Source organism: Electrona antarctica (genome assembly GCF_951216825.1).
Source record: "Electrona antarctica genome assembly, chromosome: 8".
In the NCBI taxonomy this organism is placed as follows: domain Eukaryota; kingdom Metazoa; phylum Chordata; class Actinopteri; order Myctophiformes; family Myctophidae; genus Electrona; species Electrona antarctica.
This window is the reverse complement of record NC_136789.1, coordinates 16,683,847-16,706,556: the sequence shown is the minus strand read 5'-3', so window position 1 is coordinate 16,706,556 and position 22,710 is coordinate 16,683,847. Positions and strand designations below refer to the sequence as shown.

Here is a 22,710-nt window from a genome sequence, read left to right as displayed (position 1 = left end):
AATTTATTCCTATATGCCTGGATTAAGAATGGGACAGATAAACTGATTTCAAATGCCAATCACAACCCGTACGCAAGCCACATGCTGTGTGTATACTGTCCCTGCCCCATTTTGCATCAAGAAGAAGCAAATGACAGAATGCTACCCTGCTCAGGAGACTTGAAGGCTACGAGTTTATGCATTCTAATGAGTGTTCCCTAGGAAAGATATGCAAATTCATTTTGTCATCATCATCATCAAGAGGGAAACAGAGGACAGGAGAGCAGCAGATACAGGAGGGGCTTATGGGGGGGTAAAGGAGGAGGCATAAGGAAATGGGATGGGATACTGGATACACATTACACAAGAGATTGAAGCAGGACGGAGGGGAGGGGGAGGCAGAATTGTATTTCAGAGTGGGGGAGAGGCTGGTTGGTTCTCTACTGAAAGCATGGTGACGCGAGGTTAACATTCTTCTAGTTCTAGACGTAAACTTAACCTCTAGCACACACAGTTCCTCTACGCAAAACCCATTCAGGTGGTATTAGAATAGGAGCAGCAGATTTGTAATGTTGCGTTAAGTGATTACAGTACCGTCCATCCATTAACAACAAAATGTAAAATGTGGAGATTTCCCCCTTTGTGTTAATTTTCATTGATTGCATAATTCCTCATTATACAATCTTATCTTTGGGCTACTAATAGTTAGACAACTGACGATTAAATGTGATTTTCCGTCAAACTCGACAACGTTTTTAAGCATTAACATTAGTTTTTGAACATGACTGTAGTAGACATTAGTTGTAGTTCTCCTAGCAGACAATTATTTACAGTCACGAGCGAAACAACCGCTGCGGAGCGGAACTTATGTTCGGCGAAAAGAGGGGAAGAAAAAGAGTGACGCATACGTGCCGGTAAGCGGAAACGGAGCGTTTCAATCACGACAGAGTAAAAAGGCGCACATGGAAACACGCTCGTCTGGATAAATTGAGTGTTATTGAACCTGTGCACCTCTACAAACGAAGGCGTTCATATTAACATGATGTTGGTATGTATTATTTGCATTGTTTTTAGTAAACACTCTGGGTCTGACTCTGAACTACATGTACTGTGCTTGTCTGTGTCTGACTGAATGCTTGCTAATGTCAGTGGCCAGCTAGCTAACTTAACCGGCTAACGTCTGAAGTTCAGACTGAACTAGTTGATGGTTGATATATCGTTAAACATTGGCTTGAAGTTAACTTTTAAAAGTTCCTTCCCTGTTAAACTGTTTTGCATCTTGCAATAAATGCACAGTGCAGCTCATACCCTACCTGCTGTCTGTGTATGATACCGTTTATTGTTGTTAGGTGGTAATGGTGGTTGGTTGTTGTTTGATTGATTGAAATATGTATTAACAGTTTGCAGAATTACAGTACATTTCAAGCACAAACTCAATACAAAGACTGTTAACTGTGAGTGGACGACCCAATTAAGCATGACACTTGTTTACAAGAGGGTCCACCTTGTTCAATTCATCAAAACATTTAGAGACGTACAAATGGACACTTCTATATAGTCAAAGAACAGAACAGTCTCGTCTGTTGAAATGTTATACAATGTTTTACAGTTGGCCTACTTTATCCACCTGATGCACTTGTTAATAATTGTATTGTTATTGCTGCTTAAGTTTTATTTTACTTTACTTGTTTAATATATCTTGTCTTTATTTTTTGTGTATTGGTAGCACCACGTGGAGCACGTCATGTCACACTAGCTCTGGTCCATAGCCCTAATGCTAGTTCTGCCCTGCATGGGTAGAATTAGCATTAGGGTTATGGACCAGAGCTATAATGTCTCACCATTATTTAAGTGCACACACTTACTTATAGTAGGAGGGAGAGACAAATTAAACTTCCTTCAATCCTGAACACTGGGCAACGTTATAAGGAAGGGACATTATTCAAGTAATACCACTTTATTGCACTGTTACATGGCATGTTATGTATTGGTGTCTCACTTAGAACCTTATTGGTATAAGCTTTAAGGTAAAACTCATCGGCTATTTTCAAGTGGCCGAAACGAAATGTGTATATAAGGCTGAAGTGTTTAATGTATATTTTATTTGTAATAATGATGATGAAGTATAGCATTACGTAACTAAAGCTGTCAAATAATTGTAGTGGAGTAAAAGTACAATATTTGCCTCTGAGATGTTGTGGAGTAAAATGATTGAAAATCGGAAATACAGTACTTTAGTTAGTACATGTACTTGGTTACTTACACCAAGTAAGGTATTAAACCCCCCTGGTCCTGGACTTGTCGTTTTGACCGTATGACAATCACTACAAAGTTATTAGTACGGCCGGGCAATATTTTGATATCGTGAGACTAGATATTGTCTCTGGGATTCAGGGATTATGATGGATATCAGATTCATTATGTTGTGATATGTAGTATTTTTTCAGGTTAAAACAATCAGACCCATCTGAAGTGAGTGGTGGCGCTGTAATGTACTTGTGCTGTACATACTGTAACACTTGGTGGTGAACAAACGCTATTTTCGTGCTCGGACACGGGGACAGACCCAGCCACACACATAGCTGTCTATAGGAGTGGTTGCACCACTCAACAAAAATATTGTGCTATTTGATTTCGTCCATATCAACCAGAAGTGTAATTGGGAAGCATTGATGATCGTTAGCTTACAGCAGTAGTTCTCAAACTTTTTTTCACGTCATGGATTTGAAAATGTTTTGTGCCAGGGAGCCGTCTAAATCTATATAGAAAGTTTTTGGAAAAATTAGGACCCAACTTTGGGAACCACTGGCTTATTATACCTTGGTTTATAGGACCCCACCTGACGGGGATGGGGCTTTGTGCATATTACACTCAGTCAGTACTAAGATTGTATAACCACTTTAAACATGGCATTCCTATTTTGGGTACTGTATGTCATTATGCACGCACGCACGCACGCACGCACGCACGCACACACAGAAATATAAGCTCACTATGCACCCCATCACATTGTGAGCGTATAGGTTGGCTAATTTAACTATTTGCCTTCCTTTAACAACATGAACCCATGTGTCCCAACATTTGGCTAAAATGGCATATCTAAAGCTGTATCGCTGTAAGTTGCATCGCAATTTGTGGATTTCTATTTTCAGCTGGAGCGATTTAGTGTAGAGAGAAAACAGGACTGTGGACTGAAGTAGGGTTTAAGTGGTTAAGGGAGACCTTTGACTAGTAGTAATTATTTTGTCTAAAAGAGGTCTGCAATTTTTCTGTTGTGTGTATATATTTGAATGCAGTGAGTAACACATTCCTGGTGTTTTATTCTCTCCTCAGCTGTTTTGGACATGAGACAGGTTGCAGTGACATGGTAATGTTTAGTGAATGCCATCGGACTGTCTCAGACCAGAAGATAAGCCACGTTTTGCCAATGACTGATGAAGACACTGGTTTGGGGGCTGCTTTGGCCCAACCACTGGCAGGGTATTTGGGAAAAGTCAGTTGAACTCATTGCTCATCTTCCTCTCCTTGCTCTCCTCTGTGCAAAGCTTGTTTAGGCCTGGAGAAGACAAAAAAAAGAATACTGTTGAATTAACAGTATGAGCCCAAATTGAGCAACAATGGAAATCTTTGGTTTAGAAAGGCGAAAGGTTTAATAGTAGGTTGGACCTTACCGTGATTGCAGTGATGCTGAACATGCATTGAGCAGCATGTGTTGATACTGTACTTGACTGGAAGAAAAAGGTGTACTACTAGAGCTGTCACGTGGACAGTTAATGCATAATAATTGTTTTTCACTGATATTCTGGACTCTGGTAATATCCACTGCATGGTGATACGTTTTGCTAAAACGCCTCTGCATAAAATGCCATTGTCCAAAATGTGTATGTGTGTACCACTACATATAGCTTTGGGCGGCTGTGGCTCAGGAGGTAGAGCAGGTCGTCCAATGATCCGTGGGTTGGTGGTTCGAATCCCGGCTCCTCCTGTCCACATGTCGAAGTGTCCTTGGGCAAGACACTGAACCCCACCTTGCCTCCAGTGGCCGCCACCATTGGTGTGTGAATGTGGGAATTGAGGACGCTGGCGTTGACGTGTCTCCGCTTCACCTCCCAATGTATGAATGAATGGACCATTGTAAAGCGCTTTGAGTAAGCACGTAGCGCTATAAAAATGCAATCCATTATACCTTTAACAGGGTTCTACAATTGCATCAATGTGTAGGTGATCAACAACACAACAACAAATCTATCATTTAAACAAACAAAATGTCTTCAAAAGACATTAGGTTTATGCCACTTAATTAAGCTTTTTCTCTAGTACTCTTATCACATAATATGCTGTCTGTAAAAAGCCATTTAATATTTATGATTATATTTTACATAGTTTGTTCACTTAAATGTCTGAATACCTGTTTGAACACTTTAATGTGTGGAAAAAAAATGGCAGTTGTAACAGAAAAAGAAGAGGATGGAAGCAGCAGTTCATTCCTCTTGGGGTGGCTCTAGGAGTTGTATGAGGCATTCGGCAAAGGTTTTATCATTTATGATTATGAACACTCAAACTGTTACTCATTGTGTCTATCTTTTTATTACCTGCAGTTAAAAGTCGAACCAATGAAGACATTTGATTATGCAGTAAAATGTTTTAAATTTGTACCAATTAACTAATTAACAAAGTTTGTAGTAATACAATAGAATGTCTACTATGAATGCCCAACACACCTCTAGGTCCTTGGGATTCAAAATGTGTTACTTCAGAACTAAGTGATCAGGCTCTATAAAACGTATAATAATAATATGGCTGTTTCATTTAAATTGTGTTTTGTTTTGTTATGTTTGCAAAGGTTCAGGAAAGGGCTGCTTCATTAGAGCAATGTCCTTGGTGTGCTGTCAAAGGCTTGAACTATCCTTTGCGCTCATACCACATCAACTTACAAGACAAGATCACCCTCTGTACAAATCCACAGGTGAGTTGAAATGCTAGTTATACAACAGTTAGTTTTGAAGAAGCAATCTGATTGATTGAAATAGCCATCTACCCGTGCGTCAAACAAGCATTATTATGGCACACCTAATCAAAACGTAAAAATCATTTGCGCTGATGAGACACAACCGCAGAACACAACCGGCTGAGTGTCTAGCCTAGCACTTTGCAGTGGACATTTGCGGTCATAGTGGCTAAATCTGGCATTAAAATATATGAATAGCTTAGTTAAAATTAAATTGAGTTGACATTTTTTTTAAGGGTAACTAGCTGTTGTATAATTGCAATATTACACTCGAGGGGGTGCTTTACCTAGATTATTGGCACTTCAGTGATGCTTGTGGAACTTGGCTAAAGCCTTGTTCCTGTCTGACCGCATCACTGGTGTGCCAATAATTATGGTAAAGCACACCCTCTCATGCAATATTGCTTAATTTTCATTCACTTTTATCCTTTTGTAACGTAAGTGTTTCCTCTCTGTGTATTGCAGTGCCTCTTCCCTCTCGTCAGCCGGCCTTTAGAGGATATCTTGGCCAGCCTGGTACCCGCAGAGCCCCAGTCTGTGCTCAAAAGAAAACAAACAGAAGCATCGGAAACTAATGGGCTGAAACGTCCGCGATCAAGAGCAGATGATGGTCCTGTGCCGCAAAGTATTGCTGACCTACATGTCAGCAAAGCTGACTGCTCAGAGCTTCCACTTCGAAATGGCCAGCACCCTGCGTCCAAGACAGAGGTTGAAGAAGTTGATGGCGATCTTACCCCACTGAAGACCATGGGTCTCACCAAGGAAGGTGAGAGAATTGATATCCAAGACCAAGTGCCGACACGCTTGGATTCTAGTTCTGCTGTGCTGGTGGATATGCTAGCAACAGATGGGCCTCAGCACTGCTGTTCATCAGTCAACTCCTTAACCACAGAGAAGGGCATGCGCCTCACGTCTCCCCTAAAGCCACTGGATGCCCCAGGGGTGGAGGATGGAGATTTGAGTGACATAATGAGCCCACCTAGGGCAGCATGCATGTCCGGCGATCCAGACCCCAGCCTGTGTGCTTTGTCAACAGAGGTGGAAACGATGATGTGTTCATCGCCACAGTACAAGAAGCTGCCTGTTAAGACGGAACAGGACGTAAGGGCTATGGAGAGTGATGAAATGTCTACACTGAAGGGTGACGTGGACATGAAGGCTTACCCAGACGATTTGTCCCAAGGCAACCCACAGACACGCACTGTATGTCCACTGGAGCTTGTACCTGTCCCACCCCAGCTTTTCTGGAAAAATGTGGACAACCTGTGTTGGCTGGACACCCTGCTGGTTGCTCTGGTAAACAGTAAGACACTGAGGAAGTACAAGCCTAAAGAGCAGCCTCAGCAGTCACCTATCGGGCAGCTGATGGAAACACATGATCAGGCTTGTGCAATGATCCAAGCCCACCAACAGACTTATACAGGTGAGTATTGTGTTGTAATGCTGGACAAGACAATTATGTACTCAACCCCCGTACTAGAGTCAAAGTATAGATACTCAAATATGACTCCTCTACAAGTGGAAGTTGCTCAGTCAAATTTATACTTCAGTTAAAGTATTTGCTTTAAAAAAAGAATACAAAAATTGTTTTCAATGCAATGCTGTATTCAAATGTAGACACCCCCCCCCCCCCCCCCCCAAAAAAAAACATAAAAATAATCAAAGATTTTACTGAAACAAATATCAATAATGAAAATACAAGCTCACAACCCATCATGATGCAACGCATTGTGAGCTTGTAGGTCGGCTATTTTCAGTTTTCACTATTTGAAAAGGAGCTTAAGTGGTTAATTGTTCATAATGTACTTTCTCCCTTCCTAGAAATGTTGTGTAGTGAAAGTGCAATATTTGTCTTGGAAATATTGTACCCCTACCCCCGCCCCCATTTTAGTCGTTAATAATGCAGATTCTCATATTTGTCCAGTTATCCACACATTCTGTGTAGTCTTGTCGCTGCTGCCCCTATAATGGGTCACCTCCCACTGGCTCTCAGTGAGGAGCCCCCACTCAATATCTTAAATGCACAGCCTCTAATCACTGAACTGGCTATCCATTTAAGAAGAGGTTGCAATTTGTGGAGAAGGAATTATGTATTGATCCGTGTTTTGTAGTGGACCAATTCTACCGTATGTGGGAACGTTGAGTAACTTGTAATAACCACAGACCTTGTTTGTAATGTTTCATGCAAATCTATTGTCTGTAGAAAATGTAGAGTAAAAAATATATGAATTACTATAATGTTGTGAAGACAAAGATACCCTGATGATGTTAATTGAACTCGCAGGAGTTTTAGTTTTAGCTTCATGATTGTTTGTCTGCCTGCCCTCCAGCCTTTATTTATAATATAGATACAGTAGTGAAATCAATGCAGGAATATATTTTCAGCACAAATTTCTCTACATTTGGTCCAATTACAAAGTGTTCTTGATGGACAGCACTTCGCACTGAGGTTATGGAAATATTTTAATAGACTGACAATGTTTTGATTATTGTCATGTCAAACCAAGTCGGGTCAAGCAAGCTTTCTATTTATCTTAAAAAGAATGCCTCTGCACATACGATTCTTACTTTTTTTTTTCAACCATAAGGTTTGCTAAATCCACAATCGGTAGGAATTATGTCATCAAATTCACTGAAAACGTGATTCACTTCATAAATAATACAAAGTCTCATGTCCAATCACTCCAATGCCTAGTTTTCTTGCTCATGGCTCACCATACCTATCGGCAGTTTGGTTATGTTATGGCTAATGGCCCAACACTGATTCTATTTAGAATAGACATGATGTTGGCTGCGGAATGTCTAGGCCTCTTAGTGAAATGGTAGTAGTGTAGTGGCAGTCTGAATTGTTGGTGATCAAATATCTCTTTTCCATGACCGTTCTGTGAATGTTGTTGCCACTGCCGGCGTGGACCGGGAATTAGGAGTAGGACGTCCCTTAGAAAAAACGACAGTGACGTCATTGTAGTTTTAGTCATGGGACGACACGGCATATTAATGACATTAGGAGGGCTACACAAGTTAAAGCTACACTATGTAACCTTTTTGAGAATAAAGTGTTATTCTGAACAAACTGTATGGTGGAGAATAGCAGAATACGATATAACTAATGCATAACTGCAGGTAGTTCTGTCAGTTATTACATAATCGCCTGATCACAATTATTTGAGATAATCTCAATAATTAATTTGGCATAATAATTGGAATTGTTTCCATTCTTGTTCATACTGGACATTTTCGGAAAGAGTAGCAGATCTACAAGCTCCCAACACCTCGCATAGCGACTCATTATGTGCTTGTAGATCGGCTATTTCCACTATTTGAAATTACATTCAGTCTTCATCAAGTGTCAAGTAAATCAATTATAAAATTATTAAATATGGCCAGGCTGGTCGTACATTAATCATTTAGATTTGATTAGCTTTCTTTACAAAGCCCGGCTAAAACAGACAAATGTGTGTATTTATATGTTCAATGCAAAACAAAACAATGATCGTAAAGTAAACTTTCATGAAGTTGACCGCAAGTTGACCACAACAGTGGTTGTATTTGGTCTCACTGCTCTTCTATTGGGAATCTTTGATCCTGTGGTTTGGTAGGACAACCAAACCACAGGATCAAACTGGTACTGCCTGTACTGTAGTTCAAAATCAAATTCTGCATCTCCCCGACCAAGTATCCCTAGGTTCCGGTCATTTGGCACTTACTTGATTAGAGTTTGGTCTAAAAAGATAAGAGAATGAGGTCCATGTCAACATTTTAGCCACTGCTAAACGGTAAACAAGTGTCAAAAGACTGAGCACAGTGGGATCAAGGAAGCTTACAGAAGGAAAGGAAATGGTCACGTGACTGGGCTGTCCATGACACTTTCATGGACGCTTTCATGGGTGCCAAACTCACTCAGTTCAATGAATACATGGCAGTGAATGCAGCCGGCAGGACCACCTCATAACAAACATTATTTCGGAACAATTGAGACCTTTGTCATATAATCGGTTCAGTAATATAAACAAAGACGTATCACATTTTGTTTTCTAATCACTTGCTTATTGATGTGCACAGTATATAATTTTATCTGAGCAGCAGACCATTGTTTCTGGCTCGGAGGTATCGTGAGATTTGGCTGCCAGACAGGAAACGGTTCAGAAAGGTACTTCGTGCTCTTTAGATACCATACCTCTATAAAAGTTACAGTGTACACATCGAAAAGCAACACAGCAGTCAATGTGTTATGTCTTCTGTTGTTTTCCAGAAGCGATTACTTTACAAAAGGTCTCAGTCATTCAGAAATAGTGTTTGTTCATGAGCTGGTCACTGAGCTCTCATCGACTGTAGTTTGGCTCCCATGAAAGCGTCCATGAAAGTGTCAAGTGTGACTGGCACTGTCACGTGACCATGTCCTTTCCTTCTCAAAGCTTCCTTGAGTGCGATCAGGAATTGTCCTGACTCTTTAAATTTAAATATGCCCTGACCAGATCCCTACTGTAGTTCCACTTTGGAATGGAGATGCTTTGCTGAGTTCTGATCCACGTCTGTATTTAGCACAAAACCATTTGTCTGGTTGTGAGAGCTTGAGCTTTTTTACTTGAATAAGCATAAAAATCACACTATGCAATGACAACTGTAGACTCCTATGAAGAGTGGTGGATTTAGAATGATATTGTTTGTGTCGTCTCTCCTCAACTGTCTGTGACAGGGTAAGGGTTAGGCAAATATTCAGACATGCATTTGGAGCAGCCTTTTTTGTTGACTCACAGATCATTTGTGCTTTCCTATTGCAAGGCCTTAAACCAAGCAATGATCTTACATGATGCAAGTATCCTTTGGCCACATGGTTTGGAAACCTTGCTGAAAATCCAGTAATGGGCATGTTTAAAATAATTTAAACATTGTCAGTCTATTACAAGGTTTGTGTAGAGATTATCATAACCTCACAGTGTGGTAAAACATTTATGGAAACCCATCTGCAACACTGGATTTTTTTTTTATGTTTAAAATCATGCCACACAATTACTACAAAACTGTGCAAATGGAAATGCAACTGGAATGGTTATTGGGCAAACCATTCTCGGAACCGTTCTATGATGCCATGGAAAAGTACTAAAAGGGTAGATCATGGCTTTGATACTTGTTAGGGAAAAAACAGTGTTTTATTACATTTAGGTAGTTGTCTCCGCCAGGCCGAAGGCGTGGCAGAGACTGTTTTTGTGTGTGCATGTGCAAGCGGCTAATCGCCAGCACCATTGGACAGATCTGTGTGAAACAGTGCACGCACACCCCCTGGAGGTCGGAGCAGGACCTCTGTCTCAAATTAAATGTTGTTATTTTGTAGATTCTAAGACCATTTGGATATCAGAGAAAATCAGAAATTCTAATTTAGCACATTATGTAATAATGTAGACTAGAGACATGAACAGAGCGTTCATGTATTTCCATAAGTCTTGTAATGGAGAAGAAGATCCTGCATAATGTCAAGTTTACAACTTTACAATCATTACAATTATAAGGCTAATACACTTCCATTCATTTCGATATCTGAGGAAGACCTGAAGAAGGTTCTTTCTTGGCAGATCAGAATGTTGTCTGTGCTGGATCCCCTTCTCTGTTCTCTTAAGCCCAAACCACACCAATGCAACTGGTTAAAACTCCTTGTAACAAAACAGTTTTAAGGACATGTCACACCAATGCAACTCCTTGCAACTGCCATTGGGTATAATTAGGCATGTAACGATATATCGATATATATCGATTATATCCCGACGATATGTATCTATTTTTTATTTTTTATTTTAGGGAGGCTAGTGTGTGTGTGATATGAAATGTGAGCTGTAAAAAAATCGTAAACCTCATATCGTGATACGTATCGTATCGTGAGTTGAGTATCGTTGCCTAGGGAAATGGTTGCATGCAACTACTCGCAACCGTTTGGTTCCATGGGGCATCATTGGTGTGGTTTGTTTACACTACCTGTTTCTAAGCGTGTGTGCAGAAGTATTTATTAATAGTTTTACTTCAGTATTTCACTATGCATACAAACCTTTTATGAAAAACTAGATCTTTTTAGTCCAGGTCACGTGTGAAGTGCTGTAAGATTCTCACATTAACTCATTTCTGTGTTTTTAGATGGTGTTCTGAAGGTGCCAAAAGGGATACTTCAAAAGGTTAACAAAGACTTGCGAAGTCTCAGGATGTCCGTATTCAAACTGCTGCAGCCCAAGCTACACTGTCAACTGGGTAAGCTAATTCACTAATTCACACCGGAGTTCTAAGAAGCCTTGAAAAATATTAAATCAGTTTGACCCACATTAAGGCATTTCAAAAGTATTAGTCTGAAATACAATAAACCAATTACAGACGGCGGAGGAAGAGATGAGGAGAGAAGGAAGGAAGGAGACTTTTGAGAGAGATGGAGAAGGTTCATGAAGGGCAGCTGATTGAAGATTTACAGAAATAGAGGGAGATAAGTGGATTGAAGTGAAGCAGAACTGGAATCAAGTGACGGAGATGCAGATTCTGAGAAGACAGACAAAATAAATAAAAAAATGGTAAATGGTGCATTTATATAGCGCCTTTATCCAAGGCGCTTTACAGAGATTGTGCATTACATTCACCCATTCACACACACATTCATACACCGATGGCAGCGGAAACCATGCAAGGCACCAACTAGCACATCGGGAGCAATTAGGGGTTCGGTGTCTTGCACAAGGACACTTTGACCGTAACTCTGGGGGAGCCCGGGTTCGAACTGGCAACCTTGCGGTTACCATCCAGGCACTCTACCCCTGATCCACCGCCACCCCGAAGAAATAGACAAGAAATAGATAAACGATAAGAAGGGAGGCAGCAGGTAAACAAAATGGCCTAAATCTTGAATAAAACAATCCTAACTGAATGAATAGTTTTGCAACAAACTACAGACAATACTTGGAAATTTGTTAGATTCACATATAGTGGAAATAATAATTATAAAAAGTTTATAATTGGACATATTTTGAAATGGTGCAACCACTTCCTTACCCAGCTTTGAGTGTCTGTGAGTGGGTGGCTGGCTGGCTGGTTGGCTGTGTCCGTCCCTGGCTGTGTCCGAGCACGGAAATTGCGCTTGGTTGGTTTTCACAACCAAGTGTCACTGTTGCGCAGCCTAACACTCTCTCTCTCTCTCTCTCTCTCACACACACACACACACACACACACACACACACACACAACTGTGTATATATGATGATTTTGGGTGTAATAGTACAGTATAGTTACAGTACAGTAGAGGGACCCCCACACAGTAACTCTAATCCCTCTGACATCATATCTCTCCATACACTACATACATTAAAATGATCTAGTTTAAATAAGTCTAGACATACAGTATCTGTGTAGCCTTAACCCCCTCCAAATAATCATTGGAAGTTGGCAAAGTTGCATTGGCATTGCTATGACTGTTAACGGATTGCTGACTCGTTTTGATGTAAAATTGGTCTTCAATTACCACTCTGCAGTGGTAAGGGTTCCTGCTGATTTCTGTATAGGTGTGCATTTCAAAATCCTTCTATGCTTTATGCTACCACCTAGCTAAGGTGGACATGTCTTTATGCTACCACCTAGCTAAGGTGGACATGTCTTTATGCTACCACCTAGCTAAGGTGGACATGTCTTTATGCTACCACCTAGCTAAGGTGGACATGTCTTTATGCTACCACCTAGCTAAGGTGGACATGTCTTTATGCTACCACCTAGCTAAGGTGGACATGTCTTTATGCTACCACCTAGCTAAGGTGGACATGTCTTTATGCTACCACCTAGCTAAGGTGGACATGTCTTTATGCTACCACCTAGCTAAGGTGGACATGTCTTTATGCTACCACCTAGCTAAGGTGGACATGTCTTTATGCTACCACCTAGCTAAGGTGGACATGTCTTTATGCTACCACCTAGCTAAGGTGGACATGTCTTTATGCTACCACCTAGCTAAGGTGGACATGTCTTTATGCTACCACCTAGCTAAGGTGGACATGTCTTTATGCTACCACCTAGCTAAGGTGGACATGTCTTTATGCTACCACCTAGCTAAGGTGGACATGTCTTTATGCTACCACCTAGCTAAGGTGGACATGTCTTTATGCTACCACCTAGCTAAGGTGGACATGTCTATTGGCTTCAGTTGGCCTCTTCCATCCATCCATTGGAGGCAGGGCTTTCTCAATGAGGCAGTCAAACTGTCAGAGATGGGTTTAATCCTGATGAAACCAGACTGCCTTATTAACCACTTTAAACATGGCATCCCCTATTTTCGGCATTTTTCAGAACCTTTAAAATAAACATGCTGCATGGAATGGAAAGCTCTGGATACTTTTAAACGGCATAAAGATTGCCTTTACATTGGCAGAGGCATCTGCAATCGATCTGAGATTGTCGATACACAACGTCACATTCCATGGAATCTCAAAGTGCTACAATAGGCAAAGCATATAATCAAGAAACATCACACGATTAAAACGTCACACAATTAAAAACATTAAGGGAAATAAAACAATTTAGAACATGAGGGCATATAAGTCAAAGGTTAAATGGATTCAGGGGAAATCCTTTTGAAAGAGGTAGGTCTTTAGCCCTCTCTTAAACGAGTCAATAGACTGTGGCGCTCTGAGGTGGGCAGGTAGGGCGTTCCACAGTTCGGGGCCAACTGCGCAGAAGGCCCGGTCACCCATGGTGCGTAGGTTGACCATGACGGGGTTGAGTTTAAGACTTAAACCCTATATACCAAGTAAGTGGTAAAGGTTATGCTGAGCATGTTGAGCGTGAATGTTATTGCTTTATCCAATCATGCTTTAACTCCATAACAATGTATTTCTCAGGTAATCAGGACATGCCGGTGTTTGCCCTTCCCCTCCTTCTCACAGCCGACTCTTGGGCAGAGCCTCTTTTCCAGGTGGCCTTTCGCTGGGAGTTTGAATGCAGTGATTGTAAAATTTCCACAACGCAAAAGTAAGTAACAACAAAATTAAACCACTCCTATTTGCATGCTTCATTCTGTTTTGAGGCGTCACAAGCTTTGCTGTCGTTATCACTTTCAACCTGGTGTCACTATTTTGGGCAAGTCATTAGGCATTGGCATTATTTATAGGCATGTCAGCGATTTTGTAGATTGACTATTCTTGCTATTCATCCTATAACAAAATGTATATAGGGTTAGGCTTAATGGACCTGCCAAAAATGTTGTATTTTTTCATGTGTCTATGAGGTGACCGTACTTCATTAGACACCCTGGAGTCGTTTTTATGTGCAATGGTGTATTAACTTTGTTTCTTCCTGGAGGCTGAACCCTTGACAGTCAAACGGGCCAATGAAATAAACGGTAATATGGTGACATCATATTATCAGCCCCTCCCCCTTTATCATACAACAGCTGTGGATCACCAGCCATCACCACCCACCAGGCAAACCAGGCATACTTAATGAACTGGTGCCCACATAAAAACAACATTTTAACAAATACTGTACACTTTCTTTTTTGAAAAAATTATACCTCCTTATGACAATAAGATCTGCTGATCATGTCTTAGGGTGGTAAAAAAATCACGGCACTCCATCTTTAAGTGGCTAAAGAACAAATAATTGTGCAGTAGGTCTTAGTTGTTAATGTTTATACAACATGGTATTCTATTATCATCCACTAGTGGATCGGAGCAGGCACCTCTGGAGAATAGCTCATCCAATCCCAGCAAGCCAAATTACGTTATGATGACATCCTCCGGTGACTCCGGTGACGTTCAGGACTAGGCCAGATCACAGCCCATATGGGGATGATCTTTACGTCATTTCCAGGACGGCTTCACCAGTTGAAATAATATAGCTTATTCTGGGACAGATCTGACTAGTTATGATATGACTTAAGTGGATCTGGCCTCGATCGGACTCTCTCTGATTCATCCAGGGACCTCCGTTTCAGTGGGCAGAATGTATGTTGGTTGAAATCAGGTGATATTCTGGGCCAGATCTGACTAGTCTTGGTTTGACTCGATCTGGCCACAATCAAGACGTCACTAATTCGTCCAAGTCCTGACCGTGCTTGCTGGGATAGACTTCACATACAACATTGTACTTCCTTGTGTGTGTCCTCAGCAGTACACCCTTCAAGTGTGAAGTCAATTGGATGAGCAGTTTGCGAGATTTACAAAGGATGAACTTATAGACATCCAGGTGTGTGGAATTTATAGATAGAACATCTGGTCATATTTGTAGTCTCTTAAAGACAATTTATACTTATTTCAGCGAGTCTTTCAATTTCAAAACATACTTTCAGAATAACGGTACACTAAATACAGCTTGACACAAAAGCACACAGCACAAGCTCACTATTAATCACACACAAATCTCAAAGAACATATGGTGCACAATCGGTCGCTATGCTAGCCTCATTCCCTTGTGCACCATACTATTAGGAACTCAGAAATGGGTCGTTTTAGTCCTCTTAGCTAATGGCAGATTGTGTGCACGGTTCGTAGAGTAGTCTGCAAGTGCAACCCACCACCCACTTATGGGTCGTTTTAGTCCTCTTAGCTAACGGCAGATTGTGTGCACGGTTCGTAGAGTAGTCTGCAAGTGCAACCCACGACCCACTTATGGGTCGTTTTAGTCCTCTTAGCTAACTGCAGATTGTGTGCACGGTTCGTAGAGTAGTCTGCAAGTGCAACCCACCACCCACTTATGGGTCGTTTTAGTCCTCTTAGCTAACGGCAGATTGTGTGCACGGTTCGTAGAGTAGTCTGCAAGTGCAACCCACCACCCACTTATGGGTCGTTTTAGTCCTCTTAGCTAACGGCAGATTGTGTGCACGGTTCGTAGAGTAGTCTGCAAGTGCAACCCACGACCCACTTATGGGTCGTTTTAGTCCTCTTAGCTAACGGCAGATTGTGTGCACGGTTCGTAGAGTAGTCTGCAAGTGCAACCCACCACCCACTTATGGGTCGTTTTAGTCCTCTTAGCTAACGGCAGATTTTGTGCACGGTTCGTAGAGTAGTCTGCAAGTGCAACCCACCACCCACTTATGGGTCGTTTTAGTCCTCTTAGCTAACGGCAGATTGTGTGCACGGTTCGTAGAGTAGTCTGCAAGTGCAACCCACCACCCACTTATGGGTCGTTTTAGTCCTCTTAGCTAACGGCAGATTTTGTGCACGGTTCGTAGAGTAGTCTGCAAGTGCAACCCACCACCCACTTATGTTAGAGAGGGAAAAAGAAGCACAGTGCAAGAGTTGTTGCCTTCACTAGCACTGTCTGTGTCTGGCAGACAGGTGTCTGTGTCTGGCAGACAGGTGAGACAAACTGTTGAACAAAATTGGAAGTTTGACAGTCGACAATATTACATTTGAACAAAAGAGTGCTAAGTGCCTAAGATTGTGAAGCTAGTGTTGTTCCAGGTCCATTTTACTCGTTAATCGAGTAGCCAGAACAGCTAGAACCAGCTTGTTGCAGTTTTGACTTTACTTTAGTATGCCACAAGAAAACTAGATCATAGTTGCTATAACTATTGTTAACTTACTATACGCAGTATAGTTTGTGTCAGATTGTAACAGTATAGCCGGCAGTGCGACTGAATGGAATGGAGAGGGACAGGTAAATGCCACCCCTCCATTTGGACAGCACCATGAAAAAGATAATATAGCAATGCCAATGCAACACTGACACGTTTGAGGAATTTGAGATATGCATGAGTGATATGGGTTGCAGATGACATCCAACTATTGGTCTTAACAGCTTAGTGCTCAAGACGTCTTTATCATTTCACCCGTAGAGGGCCCAGGACGTGTGGGGGACGTCTTGGGGTCTTTTTTTAATGATAAACTCAACAGGCCTGAAAAGTAAGGCCCTACCTGTGCCCTCATCAAACCCTGTACACTCAAGACACTGCCCCCACTGCCACCCTTAGATCTCCATATATGGAGCTGACCTGTTCTGACATTCCATGTTGATCTGACCTCATCAAACCCTGTACACTCAAGACACGCTCCATAAATGGCCAGTACAGACTACAGAATTCATTCCATATGTTGATCTGACGCCCCCCATGCCAAAGCGCCAATGCTCGCCCAACAGTCTGCCGTCACCCAGGCGGATGCGAAGGGTCAGGTCGCTTCTCGCCCTCAGGGCGTCTTACTGGTATTTAGTATTTAGGGCATAATATGCGTTAATTTGTTAGTATAGAAAATAAACACTTTTTTTGCTTGTTTGAGGATGCTGTCGCAAATGTTTATTGCTTGGAGTTGTGCATTGTTACATTGCTTGAAAGTAATGACAATACATTTAGTAACTGTTTAAAGTAATTTATATGCTGGAACATAGCTCCTACATTCTTTAGAAGGTGCTTGTGCTTGCACTCTAGATCAAATTGTAGGAGGTGTGTCGGGTTGAAACCGCAAACTGTTACTTTTCAGGATAAAAAAAAGAAAGAAAAAGAAAATATAGCAGATCGACATGCTCAAATCGTGTTTCTGGCTTGTAGATATGCTACTTTTGATACTTTCCTGTGATGCTGTAGTATCAACTAGGGCGTTAATTTACGAAAAAACAAAGTTAAAATATGGAGATAAGATGTGCCTGCCAGACAGCAACAATATATTCTCCTTTTCAGGGTCACAATGCCTCTTCCAACTTTCACAAATGTTGTCCCTGATTGGCACCCACTGAACGCTGCTCATCTGGCCCCGTGCAATACGTGCTCAAAGAGGGGTCAGAAGAGGGTTATGAGGCTGGAGGGGTGAGTTGTACAATATTTCGTGTGTGTGTGTTTTGGGGGGAGTTCTGTTCTTATAAACTAAGTAAATAAAGAAAATGCATATAGAATATTTCACATTTAATTTGGTCATTCATACAGGTTGATGATTTTATTCATGCTGAAATATCAACCATGTTTCGAAACATAATTCGCTTTATTGCCTCGTTATTTTCGCATTCTGTGTGGACGTAGAAACAGTTTAAATTAATACAAATGAATTAAACTTAAATGCTGAGCTGGTGGTCATTGTAGCATGTAGGAGATTGTCTAGCCTGCAATGCTGTCTATTATTTAGTTAGCCTTAATGGAATTGCTAAATATTTAAAATAATGAATAGATGGGGAAATAAGCTCCCTTCTTCCATAGTGATAGATTGAATACTTTATTAATCAGTCAAACACTTAGTCTAAAAGGATATCACCGGGAAAAGTCCTTGCGGTCTTGTTTCCATTCAGGTCCTGGGGTAACTTCATAATCATGACATGAAGAATAACAAAAAATTTCAAATCATCACACAAAAAAAGACATGTATAGGTTGTGGAAAAAAGGGGGTTATAAAGAGGTGGGGAGGAGTCACTTGGCTAAGGGAGGAGCGATCATTTCCTCTCCCTTTGGCCTACTGAAAGGTGGATTTGCAGGCCCGTTTTAAAGGACGCCAGTGATTAGCATTTTGTTTAGGGAAGGTGTCGGGGGATTCCACACTTGGGTGGCAGTGCCATAGATTCGGCATACTGGAGGGCCCAATGGCACGTGTTGCTGTGGCGGACACCAACACATCAGTAGGCTGGGCGGAGATGATGTGCGTGGCATCAAGTCATATTAAATTGATTAGCTAGGAAGACCTATAGAGTAGAAATGAGCAGCCAATAAAATGAGCAGCCAATGATTTGTTTTCTACCTACAAATGTTCTTCTGTTTAAGTTCATACTTGCATACATCACCTCGATACAGTATCTCCGTATCAGCTTAATAGAAACAGGACCGTCCGTATTTTAAACGGTATTGAAAATCTTCCCTTCGGGATATACAGTATATAAATGCCCTGGTATACCATCATACCGTGTTCCTGTCCAAGCCTATATATCTCTTTACATACAAGTTAATTTGCAGGCAAGGGTTACATACAAGTTAATGTGCTGTCCAGGGATTTTTCAGAACGAAAAAAAAAAAAAATCATTATAATTCTATATAAATGGATGAATCTTACGTGTGTGTCTTTATCTCTCTCTCTCTCTCTCCCCCCCAGTGTGCCTCCAGTATTTGCACTGCACTTTGTGGAGGGGCTGCCTGACAACAACGTTGGAATCTACTCCTTCAACTACCAAGAGAAACGTTATGCAGTCACCACTGTCATACAATATGACCAGGAGCTCAAGCATTTTGTCACCTGGATCTGTCAATCTGATGGTTTGTATAAAAAAATATACATTTTCTAAATGTTTTTTTTATACTAAAAGAAATATACCATTTAACTCTGGTAGCATAAATGTAGTTAACCTGTACCTGGTAGAAAAATAATTAATATTATCACAGTTAACTTAAAATGGGCTTTAAAAATCTGTTAAAGCTTGAACTTTCAGCAAACTGGACTAGATGTTTACTTAGGCACACAAGTTGATATTAATGTTAGGCTTGTCTCTAAACTGACATATAGTCGTCTTTAAAAAGCTCTAATAAAAACATATATATATCAACTGCAATGCCATTAGTGTCACAGGTTCACATTTCCTGGTTTTACACAAACAAGATGTGAACTGTAACACTTTGTACCACTTCGCATGTGCATTACATCTAGTTAGTTCATTGTTAATCTCTGGTCTGTTCTGAACACAAACGGCAACTTTAGCCTTGACAACCAGGCTGTAATTATTTGTCTTTTGATCTGTTGAGCTCCTTCTGGATCTGGTGCATGTTGAAAATGTTTCACTTACTGTGCACATTGTGTAACAATGTAATGTTTGTTCCATATCTACTCTACACAGGATCATGGCTTGAATTTGATGACTTGAAGCATCCGCACTGTGTTGCCCATGCAAAGCTGCCTGTCCCCCCCCAAGACATCCACATAATCTTCTGGGAGAGTGAGACTGACACAGATACACTCTCCATTTGCTCTCCATCAACCACTACGGAACCTCCACTGTCAAGAAAGGAGATCGGCCTCAGTCTGAGTGATGATGACGTAGGGGCAGATGAAGAACTGACCCGGTCACCAGGCCAGTCCATCGTTGCGTCGCCCTATGACACTGAAATCGTCAGCGCTCTAACGATACCCGCTGACAACGTTATGGACACTACGGTTGCAGCAGATGCATCCATAGGTTCCACCACTCTGCTTGACGCTTTTGAAGGCCTCACTCACAGTGACATTATCACGCTCACGCTGTCGGAGGTCAAATTAGACGTGAATGGGAAACCTCTGGATGATGACCAACTACCTGCCGCTGCCAGTCGTGCCGCTGGGAATACGGTTCAAGAAGCTTTCACCTCTCCAGACACCTCCTGCTCTGCCAGTGAGCTGCTGCCAAACCCAGAGGAACCTGAACCCGAGCTGGATGATAACTCATCCATTGATCCTGCATTTACGCCTGCGTCCAAGAGCAGGAGAGGTCGGGGCAGAGGTAAAGGCAGAAACCTGCCTGGACATACAGCCAAAAAGGCCGGGTCAGCAAAAGTAACCCCAACCGCTCTTGCAGAAGCCACACCACCTGTTGAAACAAATGACCAAGCCTCTCCTGTGTTATCGCCACGTTCTGAGCTGCCTTCCTCACTTGACCATAATTCCCGCTGGTCATACCTGCTTAGCAGGCACCCACTCGCCACTGTGCACCCTGTCTACAATAAACTCCCATCTCAGAAACCTGCAGCTAATCCGGTCATACAAAGAAAGCCAAGGGAACCTGTCCCCATCCACTCCACACCCAACACGGTAAGAAAGCAGCAGGCCCTGGTTAGACCCCCTAAATGCCAGCTCAGGAGAGCGGACATGGAGGACCTACCACTGAAGGCCGCCGCAATGTACGGTTCGTTTTGCACAAAGAGTACTGATTCCGCTGTACGTACCCCTCACACCCCACATTCCCCCCAGACACATGCTTTCACGGCTCCTCTGAATGGCATATCTACCCTTCAACCCCCTGCCTCCCAGAAGTCTCCTGTCTTGAACACACTGCTGATGGTGTCTAAGGCATCATCTCCTCCCCCAGTAGCAATGGAAGTCCCGAAAATATCCCCTGAGAAACTTGATAGCAGCTTAGTAAAGACCCCTTCTAGCATCGGAGACACTGACATCCTCCGGCACAAGCTCCTAAAGAAGTTAAAAGCAAAGAAGAAGAAGCTGGCAAAGTTGAACCAGATGCTGGGCAACCAAGGGGCAGCCGGAGGTGAGCCAGTTCCTAGACCATACAGTACAGACCTAAGCTCCCCACAGACCGTTAGTTCAAGTACCTACGAAGGCTCGACTTATGATGAATTCTTCGCAGACCTCTTGTCGCCAGCCACAACAGCTAGCAACCTGTCGCCAGACAGCACTGACTTCCTGCTAGCTGGCACACAGGAAGGAGGTGATTACTTGGAACCTGGGAGGAGCACTGGTGGTGGAGTGTCCCAGGTAAACATGGCGACTCAAAAACAAAACAATGGCCTAGTAGAAGTGCCTCCTCTGGCTGGCTTCATGTCTGCAAACGATGGAAACCTACTTGAAGAGTTTATTTCTGGGGCAACCACTCAGCAGCAGGCTGAAATTGAGACAGAAGTGCTTAGTGAGCTGGAACTTTTTAGCTTTTAGGCCCAGAGAGAAGCTGTTTCTTTCTTTGTCAAACCTACAGTGCTATGTAACAAACATTACACTTCTCAGTCACACAAGTAACCACTTAAACCATATTTACTTAAGTGACCGGAGTTCCCCAGTGGTCTGTATTAGATTTTCTTTAAATTGTCTCTACATCCTCAAAATAATGTCAAAGGAATAGTCTTCATCATGTTGGTGCTAGTGTTTAGTTGGACTGATTAATTACATTAGTAAACTACTGGAGGGGGAGGACAATTTCCCTAGGTGAAGTGCTGTATTTATTTGTTTGGATAATCTTGAGAACTAATGTACATCTGCACTTTGTATATGCCAATCATGGATTTATTTCAAGAAAAGGCATTGTTTGTTAAATAGTTTGTTTCCTCTGATTATAGAAATTTGTCTGAAATTCTGAAGAATAAATTCATTACGGGTATTGTAAATATGTTAAAACGCATATTGTCATGTGTTTAAATGTATGTAAATACTGTAGTTGCCACAATAGAACTAACTTTTCCAAAGATTCTGATGAATGTCATGTTGTATATTTTGTGCATTGGAAGACAAGTTAATTATTTTTCCCAGTGGGTATTTATATTCAGAAATATCAATATATTCGGTACCTATGCAATTAGAGAAGAATTCATTGCGTTTTCTCAATGGATTTCACAACCAAGCTGAAATGGAACATCTCCATGGACTGACAAAGGAGTGGAGTGGAGTGGAGCTTATGTCTTTAAACTAAGTTAAAGAAATGTGTTGTAGGCTACATGATAGATCATAGCACTACATTACGATCAGTTGGTAGAGAGATTTATTGTATAAGAACACTTGGACAGGGAACATTGGCTACTGCAGTGATCCAATTTCCAAAACTACCAGGATTCTGCTTTTTTTTTTACCAGTTCAAATGAAAATGTTTGCCACCAACTAATTTTGTATTGGATGTCAAACGTACTTCATGAAATCTGTTTCCTGATGGCAGCCATATTTTGAGTAAAAGTTTACTGGCAAAAATACACATAAAATGAGCACTAACCATGTGCTTTGTCACTAGACACAATAGAACATAAATGTATATATTATTGAACTATTATGTAATAGTCTTATAATAACCATGAGACCATTGGTATAATTTATCGATTCATTTATATTTACAATGTC

General features: G+C 41.5%; 1 protein-coding gene across 1 annotated transcript; it reads left to right on the top strand.

The window, feature by feature from the left end:
* Positions 1–456: 456 nt before the first annotated feature.
* Positions 457–22,075, top strand: uspl1 (ubiquitin specific peptidase like 1). The gene is made up of 9 exons (XM_079508204.1): positions 457–1,027; positions 3,313–3,472; positions 4,823–4,945; positions 5,453–6,410; positions 11,111–11,221; positions 13,840–13,969; positions 17,613–17,738; positions 19,003–19,163; positions 19,739–22,075. Exons 2-9 carry the CDS (start codon positions 3,344–3,346, stop codon positions 21,541–21,543), a joined length of 3,543 nt encoding a protein of 1,180 aa, XP_079364330.1. The 5' UTR covers positions 457–1,027; positions 3,313–3,343; the 3' UTR covers positions 21,544–22,075.
* The last annotated feature ends 635 nt before the right edge of the window (positions 22,076–22,710 follow it).